Source organism: Puma concolor, chromosome A1, assembly GCF_028749965.1.
Source record: "Puma concolor isolate L17-30 chromosome A1, mPumCon1.1.hap2, whole genome shotgun sequence".
NCBI classification, from domain to species: domain Eukaryota; kingdom Metazoa; phylum Chordata; class Mammalia; order Carnivora; family Felidae; genus Puma; species Puma concolor.
Genome location: NC_141667.1, coordinates 214,642,927 through 214,663,654, shown reverse-complemented (window position 1 = coordinate 214,663,654; position 20,728 = coordinate 214,642,927). Strand labels below are relative to the sequence as shown.

The 20,728-nt window shown below is 36.8% G+C and overlaps 1 protein-coding gene across 1 annotated transcript in view; it reads right to left on the bottom strand.

Annotated features, from left to right (window-relative positions):
* Positions 1-4,134: 4,134 nt before the first annotated feature.
* Positions 4,135-20,728, bottom strand: part of DNAJC15 (DnaJ heat shock protein family (Hsp40) member C15) — a 72,355-nt gene continuing 55,761 nt past the window's right edge. The window contains exon 6 of the mRNA XM_025924875.2: positions 4,135-4,367. Coding sequence (XP_025780660.1) covers positions 4,297-4,367 — 71 coding nt within the window. The 3' untranslated portion in view covers positions 4,135-4,296. The remainder of the gene's footprint in view (positions 4,368-20,728) is intronic.

Genomic DNA, 20,728 nt, shown 5'->3' with positions numbered 1-20,728 from the left:
GCCAAATGTGTCGGAAATATGTCATTAAAGGCTCTTTTCTGTGTTCAAGGTTCCCCATGACAACAAAAGAATTTCTGTCCTTGGATATGATACGGTATTTCTAATGACCATGCTGGTCATCACAAGCATGACTGGTAATACGGCTCTTAATATTTCTTATTTCAAAAGTATCAGGCAAAAAAAAAAAGTTTTCTGTTTTTAAGAATCTGTTTTTCTATTTAGTTTGAGCATATTACACATTTTAAGAATAAATGTATTTTATAACTTTACTGCCTCACATAATTTTCAAACCAAATAAAGGAAATGGTATGAAGACTAAAACAATGTCTTCCAAAATCACCATACTTTTTTTTCCTTACTAGACTTCTCTCCACTTTTGACTTTAGGCTGGAGATTGCACCACCAATTATAGTCTAAGTGGCATTCTATGCTCCCTTTAATTAACTGTCCATTTGACTTACACTTTCTCTGGAATCTGGGAAGTAATTGTTTTTTTTTTTAAAAGGTCTTTCCTGCTTCCTCAGATTGCATCTAAGATGTAAGAATAAACAGAAACTGCAGTATCAACAAAGAACCTAATTAAGAAGAATATGCAATGACAGCAAATATGTAAAAGCCATCTTTACTGAGGATAAGTGACGATTCAAATAAGCTTTTTAGATAATAAGGAGTTGAGGGTGGGTAGCTTTTAAAATTCTATTCCGTAAGTACAATGCCATTTGCAGAATGACTACTAAATTAATATCTACCTAAAGTAGTAGTTGTGTCATCGGAAACTACTCTAGCTAGTTTACTTGAATTCTACACTCCTGACAACATTTTGAAAGCAATGCCTTAACTGACTTGAGTAAGGAGAGGAAAATCTAAACCCTGCCCTGCTACATATTAAAAATGGCCACTATGGGGCGCCTGGGTGGCTCAGTCAGTTAGGTAGCCGACTTCGGCTAAGGTCATGATCTCGCGGTCCATGAGTTTGAGCCCCGCGTCGGGCTCTGTGCTGACAGCTCAGAGCCTGGAGCCTGTTTCAGATTCTGTGTCTCCCTCTCTCTGACCCTCCCCCGTTCATGCTCTGTCTCTCTCTGTCTCAAAAATAAATAAACGTTAAAAAAAAATTTATTTAAAAAATGGCCACTAATCCACTAATTCTTTCACTATCCTCTCTATCCTCTCCCTTTGAGTCTTGGCATTCTCTGTGCCTATCGGAACCACTGCCAGTTTTCAGACCCGGCCTGTTTGCAGCTTCTACTTCCTGTCCCTTCACTTTCTTTGTAACACGGCCACCAGAATGTGATGATGCTTCTCTCCACAGCTCCATGGAGAAGCCTATTCGGACAGCAACTGAGGCTCCTGGCTGACTTGTCCTGGAGAACTTCCCAGCCAAAGCCGGTCCTGACTGCCAGCCACATGAAGTGGTTCCTCCAGAGACAGCTGATGCTGCATGGAATAGAGACGAACTGTCCCCACCATGTACCCAAACTGCAGATTCAAGAGTAAAATTAATGATTACTGGAACACACCTTCAAACCTTAATTCAAGGTATTCTGAAAGATTTTAAATTAAATGGGCAGTGAACAAAGCAATAATTCTATTTTTTGAGCATTTGCTATGTGACTAAATGCTTTACATATCCTTATTTCCTACAATAACCTTATTAAATAGGATTATTTTCTCTATTTTATAAATGAGGTCACTATAGACTTGCAGATTAACTGCCCAAGATCACGTAACAGAAGGAGAGTATTCAAAACTGTATCTTGTCAGACTCTTAGGCACATGCTTAGCAGGAAAATGGGATGAAGGAAATTCCAAGCTAATGCTACAGGCTCAAATTCTCATAAAATACAGTATGGATTAGAAAACAGCATGTCAATTAAAACGTATATCCTGAGGGGCGCCTGGGTGGCTCAGTTGGTTGGGCATTCGACTTCGGCTCACGTCACGATCTCCCAGTTGGTGGGTTCGAGCCCCGCATTGAGCTCTGTGCTGACAGCTCAGAGCCTGAAGCCTGCTTCACATTCTGTGTCTCCTCCTCTCTTTGCCCCTCCCATGCTCATGCTCTGTCTCGCTCTGTCTCTCAATAATAAATGTTAAAAAAAATAATTTTTTTTAAAAAAGTGTGTCCTGAGAACACCCCAATATTGCTTAAGATAACTTTTAAAATTAGTGGTAGCATTTTTTAAAACACACTATTTGGAAAACAACATTTTCTCAGTGCTCACAACTTCGTATCTGCTGTGTGCAAGTGCTCCATACTAAAAAGAGGTTATGAAGATGAACGACAAGATTCTTGCTCCAATGGTTCTTGCATTTTTGAGAAATAAGGCATGTTACACAAAGAGTTTTTTTCCACAAGGTACCAAGTTGTAACTATCATGAGTGAGGAATAAAGTACTATGGGAATTTATTCATTCATTCAACAAATATTTATTGAATGCCAACGCAGCAGTGAACAGATAGATATGGTCCCTGCTCTCAGAGAACTGGCAACTCATGGTATTACTTTTGCTGGAAACGCCAGAAAGACAGGGATACATTTTAGCCTGGCCTTGAATATTCCTGGGCTTTTGGCAGGTGCAGATGCAGGGATCAGGGCATTCAAGGTACAGGGATAACAATGACCAGAAAAATGAAAAACCCTAATGCACAAGAAAATTAGGACATCCATGGGGACTTTAAAGTGAGAACAATATTTTAGTGATCCTAAGATTCAACTGATATTCAGTGAGATCATTATTTTATGTACCAAAGGAAAAAGTACTTAAAAGTTACAGCAGTGGCTCTCAACCAGGGGCGATTTTCCCTCCAAGGGACATTTGGCAATGTCTGCAAACATTTCTGGTTGTCACCCTGAGGGGGTGCTATTGGCCTTTAGCAGTTAAGGGCAGGGATGTTGTTAATTATCCCACAATGCACAGGAGAGAGGAATTACTCAACTCAAGATGTCAATATTGAGAATATTGAGAGCCATCAAACTATATAGGATGTCATAAATTGAGAGATGCAACTAGAATATTAAAAAAGTATTTGAAGACAGATGAAGTATAGTGGCTCAGTTTACCTGGGATGACCCAGGATTTATAAAGGATTACAGGAAAATATTGCTGGTACCCTGTATCTGAATCCGTTTTCTCAACTTTGGGTAGCAAAGTGATGATGACTGGGGCTCTAGGAGATAATAATTCCATGCAGTATAAAAGGCTGGCCCTTCATGATCATGCATCCATCTAATTGCTTTTGAGAAACCTTGTACTGCAATCATACTAATAAATCTTATTTCTACTAATTGTGACTGATCTCAGGGGAAACAACACTGACTCACCAATCATGTGGTATATTTCTTACTAATTGTTTTTAAAGCCCAGCTCTTAAGCCACTTATTCTCTGAGGCTCCTCCTTATGCTCTCAGCTTAAAATATTCTCTTTTTCTTTGAACTTCTTTAGCATATCACCTGTACTTCCCTAATAGTGTTCCTGTGATTTATCTTTCCTCTAAATATAACTTTTGGGGGGGGTCAAGATCCATGGTTAGTTCACACCTGTAACTCTCAGAGGACCCACTATAGTGCCTTCACATCATAGGTGGTCAATAAATACTTGCAAAATGAAGAATTGAATAAATATACAGTACTGGAAGGCTATAATTAAAGACAAATTCCTCAGACTTTTCCTACGTCTTTTCAGCCTTTCCTCACAGGGCTCATTTTGCAAATCTTTAATCATTTTAGTAGCTCTCCAAGTTCTCATGCTTCACTTATAGGGTCTTAGAAAGAACAGAGTTCTTTAACAAGTCCTAACCACTACTTTACAAAACACCATTTAGTAAATTCGATGGAGTTTCCGATCATTTCCCCATGGGAAGGCAGTCAGTGTTTGATCTCAAAACATGTAAAGCACCTTACACAGGCAGAGTACTAAAGTCCTCTGAGGAAACAAGGGACAATGTGAATATAAATAGAAGCAGTAAGAAAATCTCTACTAATTGCTCACAAATCCCACGTTACTGATGATGACACTTGAGTGAGGGAGGGGAGCCGGGGGACCTTAGGACTAATGAACAAAAATCTTACACTGTGTAACTACCACAGAGAAAGGAGGAAAATAAGCAAAGTCTTCCTTTAAAAGATAATAAACAGATAGATTATTAATATTTTATTATTATATACCTTAATATTGAAATAAATGATTGTGGTCAATACATGTACGGAAATTGTGAAGGTCGTGGCTTAGATTAATTTGCAGGACTTTCTTGCTTTAAATTCCCCCTTCTCTTCCTTCAGAGTGCTTCTTGGGCATCAATCAATGTTTGGTGGTTGCTTCCAGCAAGTCTTTTGCTTCATTTATTTTGGTTGCTAAGTAAGGAGATCCACCTAGGAGGACAAAGAAAAAACAAATGGATTAAAACTTCATCACTGACATTTTTAAAAGTCTCAAATAAAGAAAAACACTCGTAATTGGAATCCTCTGATATTTTCCCACACATTCATCCTGTTGACAAATTATTTTACAAGCTAAGTAGAAATCATAACAGCATAAATTAAATTTGTTTAGTGAAGCACTACAGATACCCAACAATCAAAGATAACCTCTGAGGAAAATAATGAAAGAAAGCTATGATCAGGAATAATTTGAAAAACACTCAAACATTTCATTGGTCAGACACTGCCATTCAAATATTTGATCACAGAATTTTCTGAAATTAAGTGGATGGTTAGGTAAATACAATAATGGTCTCTCTCCAAGACTTTTTTTCTGTAAAGACAAGAATATTCATCTATGAAGGAGGGTATCTTTCTGAAGGAGGTAAAGCAATCCACAGGAACTTTCAGAGATGTATCAAACCATACATTTCCACAAAAATGAAAAACATGTTAGAAAATCAACTATGTACTATCCAATCCTAAAAATCATATTTACTAATGTAGATGAATGAACTAATAAATGAGTGGTAATAAAAATAATGTTTAAAGGAAATGCTCTCTGTTCTCCAAAATAATCCTATTAGGATACTTATGTATACTTGAGTAGTCTTAGATTCACTGTACCCTAAAATAAAATTACATCAGTTCTTTTTTTAGAAGTCTTTCTAATGCAAATAGTAAGAAGGAAATTGAGCTGATTTTCAAACTCAGAATCATTATAAATCACAAACAGAACCTAACTGACATACAAAAATACTAGCCCCAAACAGTCACATTAGGCTATTTAAGCATTATATGCCTTCTCATTTCTACCCCTGAACATTTTTACTGCTTAACGCTTAAGCTAACAATCATATTATGGTTCACCTATCTCTCTGTGTTTGTTTTTATTTTTTTACTCTCCCCTTGAGTACAAACCATCTATGGCTTTTGAAAACCTCATAAGACCTCACTAGCTTACAAAAAAACAAAATACACCTAGATAGCATTGGTGTGTAAATTGTCCAGGTTTTATCCAAGCCTTTCATTAATATGATACCACCCACTTTATATAGGAATAAAAAAGCAGGGAAACAAATCAACAAACATGGTTATAGCAGAAAGGGCAATGCTGGAGGAAGCTATATTTAGCTTTTTGCCCTTGAGGATAATACTGACATTTTTACATCAAGATTTGAACTGCTATAAACACTTATGGAATATATCAAGGAGTGTCCTTGAATATACAGTAAGAATTACAAGCAACGTTGATGAAAGTTTCCATATGCACTTGGTTATGAAATAAACTGATTTCATGATTATCTTTGAAAATGATCTTAACTTAGGTAATGTCAATCTTGGAAAGCTGTTTAAATGTTTAGAGTTACCAAGGCAATGCCAGGCATTCTGCATGTCCTCAACAAATATTAAAATATTAATTGAATTCAAATATAACCTGTAATTGATTGATATGCACTCTGGATACTGAAATCGTAACATGCTCATTTAGCAATTAGCAGACAGAAAAAAGCCCACACTGGGCTCTGCACAGGGCGTGGAGCCTACTTAAAAACAAATTGAAACTTTCCCCTTATCTCACACCATATACAAAAATTGATTCCAGTTTATTACAAATACAATTATGTCAGGTAAAAGATTTCAGAAATTATCTTCATGACCTTGAGACAGGCAAAAATTTCGTAAACAGATAAAAAATGCACTAGGTATAAAGGAAAAATCTGACAAACTGGACTTTATTAACATTGATATTTTTTTCTTAAGTTTATTTAATTGTTTTGAGAGAGAGAGAATGTGTGCAGGTGTGCATGAGTTGGGGAGGGACAGAGAGAGAGGGAGAGAGAGAATCCCAAGCAGGCTCTGTGGTGTCAGTGCAGAGCCTGACACAGAGCTCTATCTCACAAACCAGGAGATCATGACCTGAGCTGCAATCAAGAGTCAGATGCTTAGCCAACTGAACCACCCACACACCCCTAAAATTAAGAATTTCTGTTCAATGAATGGACACCATTAAGAGGCAAAAGCAAGACACAGAGAGAAGATATTTACAACACAAAAGACTCATGTCTAGAATGTTAGAATATATAATGTTCTCAAATGTCAATAAGAAAAGGAGACAACACAACAAAAAATGAATAAATGGAGAATATATATTCGTACCATGGAATACTATACAGCAATACAAATGAATGAATCATTTCTATAACATTCACTGCTACATAAATGAATCTCACAAAGATAATAAATGAAAGAAGATGAATACGGAAGACTGCACACTACAGGATTCCACTTACATGACATTCAAAAAAAAGCAAAGCTAATCTATGGCTATAAAAGCCTGACAGTGGTCACCTCTGAAGAGTGGGGAATGACAGGAAAAGTACCTGAGGAGAAATTTGTACGGTTTTATTTCTTAATCTGGGTAATAGCGGCATAAATGAATTCATTTTGTGACAATTCATTGAGTTGTATACTTATCATCTATGTACTTTCATGAATGTATATTTCAATTTTGAAAAGCTTATTGAAAAATTTACTGAGGTATGTCGACCTCCTGCAGTCTGATGACACTACAAATTCATACTGTCCAAAAATCACTAGGTTCAACAAACCTATGATCAAGACCATGATGATGAGGGTAGTGACTAGGCGTTATTTGGTGTTTCCAATTCTATTTTCGTAAATTAAAGAGTCTAAATCACAAAACAAAGTGTAGTAAGTTGCCCAACACCAGCCACAGAGTTCATATGAAGTGGAACCAGGATTTCTAGGAAGCCTGGCTCCTGAGCTGCCCATATTCTTCTTTTTTAAAAGATTTTAAAGTAATCTCTCTACCCAATGTGGGGTCAAACTGACAACCCCAAGATCAAGAGTCATACACTCCACTGGGCCAGCCAGGTACCCCAAGATGGCAATCTTCTTGATCACCATACCACACCATTTTGTTTACAAGATTTCTTGGGTATTAAATTCCTATCGTATCGAACATGTGGTTGTTGTAGACCTTTTCTGCTTTCTTCAAGCCCATAATCCCATCCTAGGCCATCCCCTTCCTTCTAGAGAAGATTGAAATCATGAGTGTGATTTATCATTTGAAGTATATATCTATGTACCCATTAGATAATAAATACCTTGAAGAACAACCTTATATCTCTGTATTATCAACACAGCTCTGAGTACACCAATGGGGCTTGAGGTACTCTTTGTGGAGGAGTAGAAAAAGTGATGAGTTACTATTATTTTCTTAAAAGTTTTTCTTTAAGTTTATTTATTTTGAGACAAAGGGACAACAAGGGAGTGACAGAGAGGGGCAGAAAGAGAACCTCAAGCAACCTTCACATTGTCAGCATAGAGCTAGACACGGGGCTCAAACTCACCAACGTGTGAGATCATGACCTGAGCTGAAATCAAGAGTCAAACACTTAACTGACCAAGCCCATCCAGGCACCCCATATTATTTTTCTTGCATCAGGTACCAGCTTCATAGAAGAAAAACCACTCCAAAGACCCAAAGATACGGAAAACAGTAACAAGAGTGTCACGAGTAGGTGCTTTAAAAAATAAATGTCAGCAAAACAGCTGAGTAAGAAATCCTAACAAGTACAAAAGAAAATAAATATTCTATAATTAGTAAGTGTTTCAAAGTTAGGTATAATTATTAATAATTATATATAACTAATAATATTAGTTATAACTTAATAATTATACCTAATTAAGTAGAATAATTGTTACTAATGTGAGTTTCATAATTAGCACACCAATCTGAGGATTAAGAAAATACAAGTTCCCTTATATCCTTGGGCTTTCCTTAGGTAGATCTTTCCATGGGTTTTTACATATTCTTCAACCTTCATTAAAACTTATGAATGTCTACATTCCAAACCTGTAAGACAGAAGTAAAAAGCATTACCATCTGCTGATATGAAGGATCCTTAAAGGCTACCCACAATTCTTAAAAGAAAGATGTTAAAATCATGTGGAGACAGATGGACTTCTGGCATGAGGAGTTCCACTGATCTGCTCCCCAGTGGAACTGGTGAAAACTATGTAAATAACCCCAGCCACTTAAAACCTCTGAAAATGGTCTTAAAAGCAAAAGTAAAAAAGAAACATCTATTCAAGAAAATCTATGACAATTCAGTAAGAAAGGCAGGAAACTGGTATTTGAACCAAAACAGCTTCCCTCCTCTCCTCTCGGCTCAGCCAGACAAACACTTCTGCTGGATTGATGCAGCCAAAAACACAGGGCTCCCCTCTCTCCCTACCTCCTGGACAAAGGGTTTTCTTTCTGGGAGGATCATGATCTCCATTATTTCTCTTCCTTCCCCCAGCTGCCTGCTGCTGAGGCTAAGTGCTAAGCAAGTGATACAGAAGCTCTACCTTAAGTGTGGCTCCTTTAGAATACTGGGCCTCAAGAGTCCTTCTCCAGTCCATAAAGCATGGTGGTTCCACACAAGAGAGGCAAGCCAAGAAGACCTCAGGCTACTGCTCCCTGTGTTGCATGCTTAGATCCTACAGCGGGGGTTTCATTTGGAGAGAAGACTGCCATAGTTCCCAGTCTCAACTCCAGAGCCCTGGCAGATATTTTTCCTATGAAGTAAACAGGCCATGAAACAGAGAGCCCCAAACGTCTTTCCAAAGGAACTGACTTCATTCACAACAGAGCATGGAGGGTGCTCTCAAGGACAGTACAGGGAGGGACAGCAGAGGTTCTGAAAAGCAACTGGGAGAAGATTCATGAATCTAGTGAACATACACAGTGACTGTATGTTCACAGGACAGAAACAGGGAACAAACAGCAGAGAGGAGCCCTCCTGGGTTCAGAACAAACATCAGACACTGACTCCAGAAACCGTTTCATCAAAGGTGCAACTATTTGATTGTATTCATTCGTAGAGAAATTTGTGTCCCAGGGCATTGTTGAGAACAACTGAGCAACTGGTCAGCAATTAGTGGAGTTTACAATTGGGTGTGATCAAGAAAAGAGAGGAAGAGTGCCCGACCAATACCACTGTCATCCCACAGTGGCTGAGTTGCATACCCAAAACTATGCCACCTTGAGGAACAGTGTAAAAAGCTTAACAAGGGGAGGTGGGGGGGGGGGGGGTGGTGAGGGTATCAACTTCACTAAAATAATCCAGTTACTAAACAAATAAGTAAAAATAATAAGCTCTCCCTGGGGTGGACAAATACCCTGAGCTGCTACAATACATAATCTAAAATGTTCAGTTTCCAACAAAATACTATGAGGCATACAAATTAACAAGTCATGACAATATGACCCATACATACACAATGAAAAAGCAGCAACAGAAACTACCTGTGAAAATAATCAGATGTTGGATTTATAGGAAAAGATTCCCAAGAAGCCATTATACATCCACAGAACAAAATTGAAAAATCACTAGAGGTGCTCAAGAGTAGACTTGAACTGGCCTAAGAAAGAAGTAGTGAACTTGAAGATAGAGCAATTGAGATTACTCAAGCCAAAGATCAAAAAGAAAAAAGAATGAAAAAAAAACAACAAGTCTCAGACAAATGTCTCATTAAAACCACAAATATACATGTAATGTGAGTACCAGAAGATGAGGAGAAAGAAAATGAAAAAAAAAAATCTTTAAAAAAAATAATGGTTAAAAATGTCCAAAGTTTCCTGAAAAACAATAACCTACTCACCGAAAGAACTCAACAAACTCCAAGAAGGATAAATAAAAAGAGATCTAAGCACAGACACATCACAGTAAAAATGCTGAAAGTCAAAGGCAAGGAGAAAATCTATAAAGCAGTGTCAAATTAATTAAGTAAGGTGGCCATTGTACAGAAGTGGCTTTAATGCCTTAGTAGCCTACATAACCAAACCAAAACCTAAGCCTGTAAATCCCTCAACATTAAGAAATTGAAACCTGAAGGCAACTAATCACCAACAGCCAACCAGACTCTTCCAAATAAAGCAAATGCTTAAGCTGTAGTCAATCAAACAATTTCTTTGTTTTGCTTCTGCCTCTTCTCTATACAAGTATTTCCCCTAGCTCCTGTCAGTGGTGTGTTCCTAACCAATTGCAGTTTGGTGCAATTCAAACAGATTTTTGCTCAAATAAACCTTTTTAATATGCCTAGGTTTATCTTTTAATTTTTTTTTTTTAACGTTTATTTATTTTTGAGACAGAGAGAGACAGAGCATGAACGGAGGAGGGTCAGAGACAGAGGGAGACACAGAATCTGAAACAGGCTCCAGGCTCTGAGCTGTCAGCACAGAGCCCGACGCGGGGCTCAAACTCATGGACCGCGAGATCATGACCTGAGCCAAAGTCGGACTGACCCACCCAGGCGCCCACCTAGGTTTATCTTTTAAAAGTAGCAACAGGAAAACAATGTGTCACTTATTTAAAAAACCCTCCAATAAGACTGATAGCTGACTTAACAGAAACAATGGTGGCCAGAAGCAGTGGGATACATAATCAAAGTCCTCAAAGAAAAAAACGGTAGGCCAAGAATCCTAAATTCAGCAAGGCCTTCATTCAGAAACGAAGGCAAAACAAACACTATCCCATATACACAAAACTGAAAGAATTTGTTGTTAGCAGACCACTTGAGAAGAAATACTAGAGGAATTTCTTTAGGCTGCGAGCAAATGACCATAGACAGCAATCTGAATTCACACACACAAAGAACACTAGGTAAAGATCACCATAATTATAGAAGACAATATAAACACATATTTTTCTTTCTTCTCTTAATTCACTGAAAAGGCAATAAATGGTAGAAGATAATACATACAGAATGTATTGTTGAACCTGTAACATTTAGAAACATATGCAAAATATATATGCTAGTAATAGTACAAAGGAGGTCTGTGGGAACAAAGCTAATATGGACTAAGGAAATAACAGGAGATGATAAGGTAGTAATACTAAGCATACTGTTGGGTTTGTAACATTAGTAGATATAATACGTGTAACAATAATACCACAAAAAGGGTACACAAGGAATAGAGCTATGTAAGACTAATGTTTCTAAATATTACTGGAATCTAGTACAAATATGAAACAGAGTCTGATAAAGGAAGGGTACATACGAGAAACCCTACAGCAATCACTTTTTAAAAACCTCAGAAACAGTGAAAAAATAATTAATGAAATTAAAATGCTAGAAAATATTCACTCCACATAAAAGAAAAAAGTAAAGGAGGAACAGAGGAGTAAAAAAAAAAAAAAAAAAAGACATGAGACATAGAAAACAAAAAGTAAATCAGACATAAATCCAACTATATTATTAGTAATAATACATGTGAATGGGTTAAACAATTCAATTAATCAAAACGTTGTCAGATTTTATTTAAAAAAACATGACCCAACTATATGCTGTTCGCCAGAGACACAAAAACACAGATTGAAAGTAAAAGGATGCAAAAAGATATATCATGAAAAAACCAACCATAGAAAAGCTAGAGTGCATATTCTCAAAATAGACTTTAAAAATGTAAACGAGATTTTTAAAAGGAACACCTAATAGGATCAAATTCATTAAGAAGATATAACAATTATAAACATGTATGCATCTAACAACAGAGGACCAAAATATATGAAACAGAAACTAACAGCATGAAGAAAGAAGCAGACAATTCAACAACAAAATTTAATGCCCCACTTTCAATAATGGATATAACAACTAGAAAAAAGATCAAGAAAACAGAAGAATTGCACAACACTTATACCAACTAGATCTAACAGACATCTACAGAACAAAACACTCCACCCCCCAAAAAGCAGAATATACATTCTTCTCAAGTGCACATGGAACATTCTCCAGGAGAGACCATATGCTAGGCCATTAAACAAACCTCAATAGGCTAAAAGGATAGAAATAATCACATTATGTTTTCCAAACACAATGGTATGAAACTAGAAATCAATAAGGACAGATTTAGGAAATAAATATGTGGAAATTAAACAACATACTCTTGATCAATGAGTCAAATCAGTCAAAAAAGGGAAATTAGAAAGTACGTGAAGATAAATGAAAATGAAGACACAACATACTCAAACTTATGGAGCACAACTAAAGCAGTGCTTACAAGGCAATTATAGCTATAAATGCCTATGTTAAAAAAAGAAAATCTTAAATCAATGACCTAACCTTCAACCTTAAGACAATGTAAGAAGAAGAATAAACTAAACCCAAAGCAATTACAAGGAAGAAAACAGTAAAAATTAAAACAGAAATTAATGAAAGAGAGAATAGAAAAAAAAGAATTACAGAAAAATCAATGAACCCAAAAGCTGGTTCTTTGAAAAAAAAAACCTTTAACTTGTTGATCAGCAATAAAAACCTTTTTCTTGTTCGACCAAGAAAAAGAGAACAGATTCAAATTATTGGAATTAGAAACCAGTATTACTATCAACCTTAGAGAAATAAAAAAAGGTTATAAAAGAATACTATGAACAGTTGCATTTCAACAAATTGGATTACTTAGATAAAATGGACGAATTCCTTGGAAGACACAAATTACTGAAACCTGACTCAAGAAGGAATAGACAATCGAATAGACCTATAACAACTTAAGAGATTGAATCAGTAATCAAAAAACTATGTACAAAGAAAAGCCCAGGCCTAGACGGTTTATAGAAGAGGAGGAAACACTTCCTAACTCATTTTATAAGGCCCACATTATCTTGATACTAAAACCAAAGACATCACAATAAAACTACATATCCATATTTCTTATGAATATGTATTCCAAAAACCCAACAAAATACTAGAAAACTGAATATAGCAACATATAAAAAAATTATACGCTAGACCAGGTGAAATTTATCCCAGGGATCTGAGGTTGGTTTAACAACTGAAAACCAATTAATGGAATCCATTACATCTACAGAATAAAAAACAAAAATAGAAGGGAATTTCCTAACCTGATAAAGGGCATCCATAAAAAAAACCTACAGATAATACCATACTAATGTGGTAAAGACTGGATGTTTTTCCCTAAGATCAGGAACAAGACAAAAATGTCTGTTCTCACAACTTCTTTTCAATATATATAAATATATATATATATATATTCAAACATCAATAAGTACATTAAACATAAAAGAACTAAATACTTGTATTAAAAGTCAAAACCTGTTAGATCTCATTAAAAAACTAAAACCTGCTGCTTAGAAACGTCAAACTTCAAAAGTTAAAAAAAGGCTGAAAGAAAAAGACAGGAAAGGATATACCATGTAAACACTAACCAAAAGAAAGCTGGGGAAGCTACAGTTTCAAATAAAGCAGACTTTATGGCAAGAAGCAATACTAGATATAAAGAAGGATTATTTCAAAACGAGGAGTCAATCCACAAGGAAAATATAACAATTCTAAATTATCTGTCCTCAAGTTATATAACCATACCATCACAGTAAGTGAAGCAAAACAAAACTTAAATGGAGAAATAAACAAATACACAACCATAGTAGGTAAACAAAACAGCAAGGATATAGAAGATCTAATTGACAAAACAATTTACCTTACTCATATATCTTTAATACTGATTTCAAGAATTACAGACTATACAATGTGTTCACAGATTACTTACCAAAAATTAACCATATATATGCTGGATCATAAAGTAAGGTTCAACAACTTCGAACTGAAACCAGAGTATGTTCTCTTCCCAAGTGGAATGAAGACAGAAATCACTAACACAGATAACTAGAAAATATTCGGTCACTAGGAAATTAGGCAATATATGTTAACACATGAGGGAAAGAAAAATACTTTGAACTAACGGTAGCTAAAACCAATGATCTGAATATTCAGTTTAAAAAATAGAAAAAGAACAGCAGGGTGCCTGTGTGGCTCAGTGGGTTAAGCATCTGACTTTGGCTCAGGTCGTGGTCTCATGGTCTATGGGTTTGGGTCCCGTATCAGGCTCTGCACTGATAGTGCAGAGCCTTCTTGGGATTCCCTCTCCCTCTCTCTCCCTCTCTCTCTCTGCCCCTCCCCTGCTTGCTCTCTCTCAAAATAAATAAACTTAAAAAAAAAAAAAAAGGAGAAAGAAAACGAACAGCAAATTAAAACCAAAGTTAGAAGAAATAAAAATAACAATTCATGATACAGAAAATTAACTTACAAATGCAGAATAACAAAATACGACCATAAGTTTTTAAAAGACTAATACACATATATTGACCTTTAGCATGACCTGTCAAGAGAACAAAGGGGATGATACCAATGAACAAATTACGTTAACACTGAGAATGAAAAAGTAGTGAAAACCACAGCTACTACAAACATTAAAAAGGTATTAAGGGCAGGAGTGCCTGGGTGGCTCAGTCAGCTGAGTGTCTGACTCTTCATTTCTCTCAGGTATGATCTCACCGTTTGTGAGTTGGGCCCTGAGCTGATAGTGCTGAGCCTGCTTGGGATTCTCTCTCTCTCTGCCCCTCCATCGCTCTCATTCTCTTGTTCTCTCAAAATAAATAAATAAACTTTAGAAGACAAAAAAAGGTAACAAGGGGATATTATAAACAACCTTGTGCCAATCTGAAATTTTAGGTGAACTGGAAAAATTCCTATAAAAACGTTACCCAAAACTAGGGATAAGGAGAAACAGAAAATCTGAAGAGGTGTATATTTTTTAAATGCTGAATCTGTAATTTAAAAAAAATTTTTTTTTCAATGTTTATTTATTTTTGGGACAGAGAGAGACAGAGCATGAACGGGGGAGGGGCAGAGAGAGAGGGAGACACAGAATCGGAAACAGGCTCCAGCCTCTGAGCCATCAGCCCAGAGCCTGACGCGGGGCTCGAACCCACGGACCGCGAGATCGTGACCTGGCTGAAGTAGGACGCTTAACCGACTGCGCCACCCAGGCGCCCCAGTGAATCTGTAATTTTAAACCTTCCCACAAAGAAGTCTCCAAGCCCAGATGGCTTCATTGGTGAATTCTTACAAATATTAAAACAAGAAGTAACACATCTTACACAAACTCATTCAGAGAACAAAGGAGAACACTGCCAATTCCTTTAAGAGGCTAGAGTGACCCTGATAGCAAAATCTATTAACTTTCTAAAAAAGCAAAACTACAGGCTAATTTTTCTCACAAACAGAGGCACATTTTTCCTTTTAAATACCTTAAGTACTATTTATGCCTTATTTAAGAAATCTTTACCTACTCTGTGTTTTGAAATATAGAGATGTATTGCTGTTTCGTATCACACATTTACATTAAAATCCATTAAGAATTAACTTTCTATATGATGTGAGATGGAGTCAACATGCATTTTTCTCATATGGGTGTATGGACACTTTGGTGCCATTGCCTTTACTGGTGCTAAGGCACTAGCAGTTTACACACCAATGATGTTTTTGCAACATCATTACAAATGTCCACACAGGAAAAGGAAAACAGTTTCACCTAAGAGCTCCTGAAAGGGTCTCAGGAACCCCTCGTGGCCCACAGAGCCCACCTTGCTAAGGCTGCTATGTATCAGTGAGAATGAACACACTATTGCTTCACATTACAATATGGATAATTCTCACAAGGATAAATACTGAACGAAAGCAGCCAGGTGCAAATGACTACACACATTCAAAAGAGGCAAGACATATTTGTGATGCTATGAATCAAGACAGTGGTTCTTTTTAAGAGTGAAGTAGAACTGGAAGTGCTCCTGAAGAGGTTTCATCAGGGGTGTGGTGATGTTCTAGTTTTTGACGTAGGGGATGGTTATACAGGTGTGTTTGTAAAAATTTATGTAGATATATACTTATGATTTGTGCACTTTTCTGCTTGTATACTTCAAAACGAAGTATATTTAAAAAAAGAAAAAAGAGCAGAGATTGAGAAGAAAAATTTCTTAAGAAGTAAATTACATCACTCTACTGCTTAAAAGCTGACAGAAACTTCCCACTGTGTTTAGAATCAAGTATTACACACCACCTACAGCATTTCATTATCATAAAGCACACCTGCAGTTTTCAAAATGTGGACACCACCCCATCTCTTGCTCTCTCTCTCCTTGCATATTACACCCCCATCATTCTAGTCTTCTTTCAAGTAATTAAACACCCCTAGAGCCTTTGCTTATGCTAGTTCCCTGGCCTCGCAAGCATTCTTCACACAGCTGGCTTCTTTTCATCCTTCAGGTCTCCTCACGGAGGCCTTCCCAGCCACTGCATGCAAAGCTGCCTCTTTCTTACATCCTTTACTACACTAACTATGATGTGAAATAGGTTTACTTCTTTTTTGTCTGTCTCTCCAGTAGAATTCTTGCTCCATGAAGCCAAAGATCCAGTCGTCCTGTTTTACAGTTAAAGCCCCAAGATTTACCACATCTGGCACATTACAGAAGTTAAATAAATACCTTCTGAATGACTGAAAGAATAATTACAGATGGTTTCATATCAATCAATAAGTATGTAAAATATTTCATATGATCATTATGTATTATCAATCCCAATTCTATTTTACCTGTAAATTTTATTTGTATGCTTGCTTTTTATCCATTTTCTTATTCATTACTCATGAAAAAAAAAGTTCAAGTGTCAGCTATATAGACTATAAAGATGAATAACCCATGTTCTTCATGTTTTAAAGATCACATCATCTATTTACCAAGGAAAATCAATGTGGATAAAACAAAATCATACATTTACTAAAAAAGTTATTAACTCAAATACACAGCCTTAAATCTAATTAAAATTGTTGAAATAAGGGGAAGAAAAGATGAGCCCTTTGAAACAAGTATGAGTCTAGTACATCTATCAAAAAAGGAAATCAAGCTAATTAAGCACCACTTTTTCTTAGTGAATCCATTTTGACTCTTGGTGATCATGTCTTTCTTTTTATAAATGTTTGCAGTACATCTTCTAAGTGTAACATATTGTAATAAATTGTAATATCTTATTACTAGGGCTATTTGTCAAATTTAGCTTCTTCTACAATGAGAGTAATTAGGGGAAATCCATTCAATGGTATACTTTGATTTGTCTGTAGCCCCAATATTTAATTTTTATTGAAACACTGTGAAAGAAGAGTGACAATAAACAATGTTTATTGAAAGAGGGCATAAATGAGAAAAGACGGAGAATCTCTGCTGCAGGCAGGTAAACTGCAGCTAAATGTAAGAACTTTCTAGTAGGCAGAGCTGCCTACCCGCAGGCTGCTTGTAAAGCAGAAAGCTCTCCATCACTAAAAATCTTTCAGGAGAGCTAACAGGCCATTTTCCCCAGGATGAGCAGAAACAGTCCTGACTTAGGAGGCAACATTGATCAGATCAGTGTCTTTCAAACTATGGTAAACAAGCACCTTTTAAAATATTTCCAATTTGTAGTGGACCGATACTTTCACAAATTACAAAAGTATCACACATTTGGATGTCACCACAATGTCAAATTGCTACAGCGGCTTCTAAATGCTTACTTTGATTTTTGTTTGAAACTCACTGCATACAGGTGACAAGCCGGCCTGCGTGCATGAGCAAACTATCCTCTGAGTAGCACTGGATTAGAGAGTTTGTAAGAGATTGTTGAGGTTCTACAGTTTTTCAAATTTACCTAGTCTGTCTTCCTTTCTATATTCATTCATTAGGCATAATATCAAACTACTTATTTCCAAACATCTAGCCTCTCCAGCAATTTCAAAAAAACATAATCTAATCTGAATACATTAGATCAACTGAGATTTTATCTCCCTAAATTGAATAGCAAAATTTACTTTTTACCAAAGCACATCTGAATGCTTATTTTTAAAACTGGTTACAAAAAATGTATTTTCAGCCATTACCACACCTACTTTTCTGGTGTCACTTTCTTTGCATAATCTGATAATGAAATGTGTGACAAATTATAGTTGATCACACATCTGAAGTTCTAACTTTGTTTTACTAGCTGGCAGTAAAAGTGACTTGGGGATAAAATGGGGGTACATTCATGAATTTCAGAAGCATGGAGTAGAGGATTTAAATTTTTTCAACTACCTATGTAACAGTCAGTGCTGATCTGGCCAAAGCAATATGGTGAAGAATTAGAAAAAGAGGAGACAGGGGCGCCTGGGTGGCTCAGTCGGTTAAGCGTCCGACTTCGGCTCAGGTCACGATCTTGCGGTATGTGAGTTCGAGCCCCGCGTCGGGCTCTGTGCTGACTGCTCAGAGCCTGGAGCCTGTTTCAGATTCTGTGTCTCCCTCTCTCTCTGACCCTCCCCCATTCATGCTCTGTCTCTCTCTGTCTCAAAATAAATAAATGTTAAAAAAAAATTATAAAAAAAGAAAGAAAAAGAGGAGACAAAATTAAGAGTTGCCCATTCTCATATTTCCCCCAATACTTCTGGCTTTCTCTCTCTGAGGACAGTGAGGCATTTTTGTTTAAAATCTGTTATCTTCTTCTCATTCAGAACAAAACAAAACAAAAAAATAAAATAAAACAACCCTCCTTCTCAAGAGACAATTTCAGGATTTATGGACTATTATCTCCCAACTCCATCATCTATGAATATTCTCCCTTCAGTAATTCCAGTATTCCTTAATTCACCCTACTTGTACTAGAGCAGTTCTTTTTTATGTTTATTTATTTGAGACAGAGAGAGAATGTATGTGCATGTATGCAGAAGAGGGTCGGGGGTGGGGGGTGGTACAGAGGATACAAAGCAGGCTCTGTGCTGACAGCACAGAGCCTGATGTGGGGCTTAAACTCAGGAATTGTGAGATCATGACCTGAGCCAAAGTCAGACGCTTAACCAAGTAAGCCACCCAGGTGTCCCTAGAACAGGAGTTCTTAACTGTGAGCATATGGCTGGGTGTTGAGAGGTCTATGAACTCTCTGAAACTCCAAATGTTTTTTAAAATTGTGGGTGAATGAGCAATTATATGGACAAAATGTACACAGTTGCCAACATATTCTTAAAGGGTACAATAATCCAAAATGATTAAAAGTATCTTTCTTAAAAATGTGATCTGGGGGCACCTGGGTGGCTCAGTTGGTTAAGCGTCCAACTCTTGATTTCAGCTCAGGTCATGATCTCACGGTTTGTGAGTGTGAGCCCCCATCAGGCTCTGTGCTGACAGCATGGAGCCTACTTGGGATTCTCTTTCTCTCCCTCTCTCTGCCTCTCCCCATTCTATCTTTCTCTCAAAAATGAATAAACTTAAAAAAAAAAAAAGTGATCCGAATAGAAATACAGAGTACAAGGGCACCTGGGTGGCTCAGTCGGTTAAACGTCCGACCTCAGCTCAGGTCATGATCTCACAGTTTGTGGGTTCGAGCCCTGTGTTGGGCTCTGTGCTGACAGTTCAGAGCCTGGAGCCTGCCTTGGATTCTGTGTCTCCCTCTCTCTCTGCTCCTCCCTCATTCATGCTCTGTCTCTATCCCTCAAAAATAAATAAAAGTTAAAAAAAGAAAGAAAGAAAAATACAGACTACAGGTTTTTCATTAATTGAATAGGTATATAAAGATATTACATTCTATAACCAAAAGGACTTTAGAAATAAATCCCTTCATCTTCCAGAACATAAAATTGACATTTGGAGAGTTTAAGGAAGTGTTCAAGGCCATATTGCTGGCTGGAAGGCAGAAGCCAGAGAAAAACGCCAGCCTCCTGCTTCCAGGTCCCTTCCCTAACATCCTGCCTCCTACACAGGGCCAGACAGGATTATCAGTAAGCATGCTACAGGCAATCAACAATCCCACCTCTGATAAATATATGACCTCAACACAAATCAAGTAATTTTTTGAATACTACTGTATAAGATACACATTTTCTTTTTTCTTTCACTACAGGTATCTGAAAATAGATGTTCTCTTAGATCCATTTTAGAACTGGTTTCCTTGCCAGTAGGCACCGTCAACAACTTGTCAATCGTCTGAAAGACCTGAGTGCCTGATCCCACTGCAATCAATCAGAGAAGGGCATACACTTGACCTGGAAGGGACAAAGGATGTTTAGGAGAAAGAGGGCTTTAAGGAGGCACTTTAAACACATTTCTGCCTGAGTCAATTACTCAGAAACCCCACAATACAAAGTAATAGTTGAGTAGATCTTTCAGTAACTGTTAAAGCTATTTGGAAATTTTAAGCAAAACCTCTTTTCAAAGTTTATTTTCTGTTTATTCATACTAAAGAATAGCAAATGCAAAAATCAATGATGATGTTTAGTGAAAAGAATTTTTATAGGAAATAATTAAGTAAGAAAACTCAAAAAGAATGCCCTACTTTGGTGTGAGTTAGGATGTGCAGAAATCCAAAATTTGTTTTTAATTTTTTTCAAAATAATTAGAAAACTGAAATCCTGTAAATAAGAATCCAAAAAACCCTTCACTCCCCCCCGCCACCCT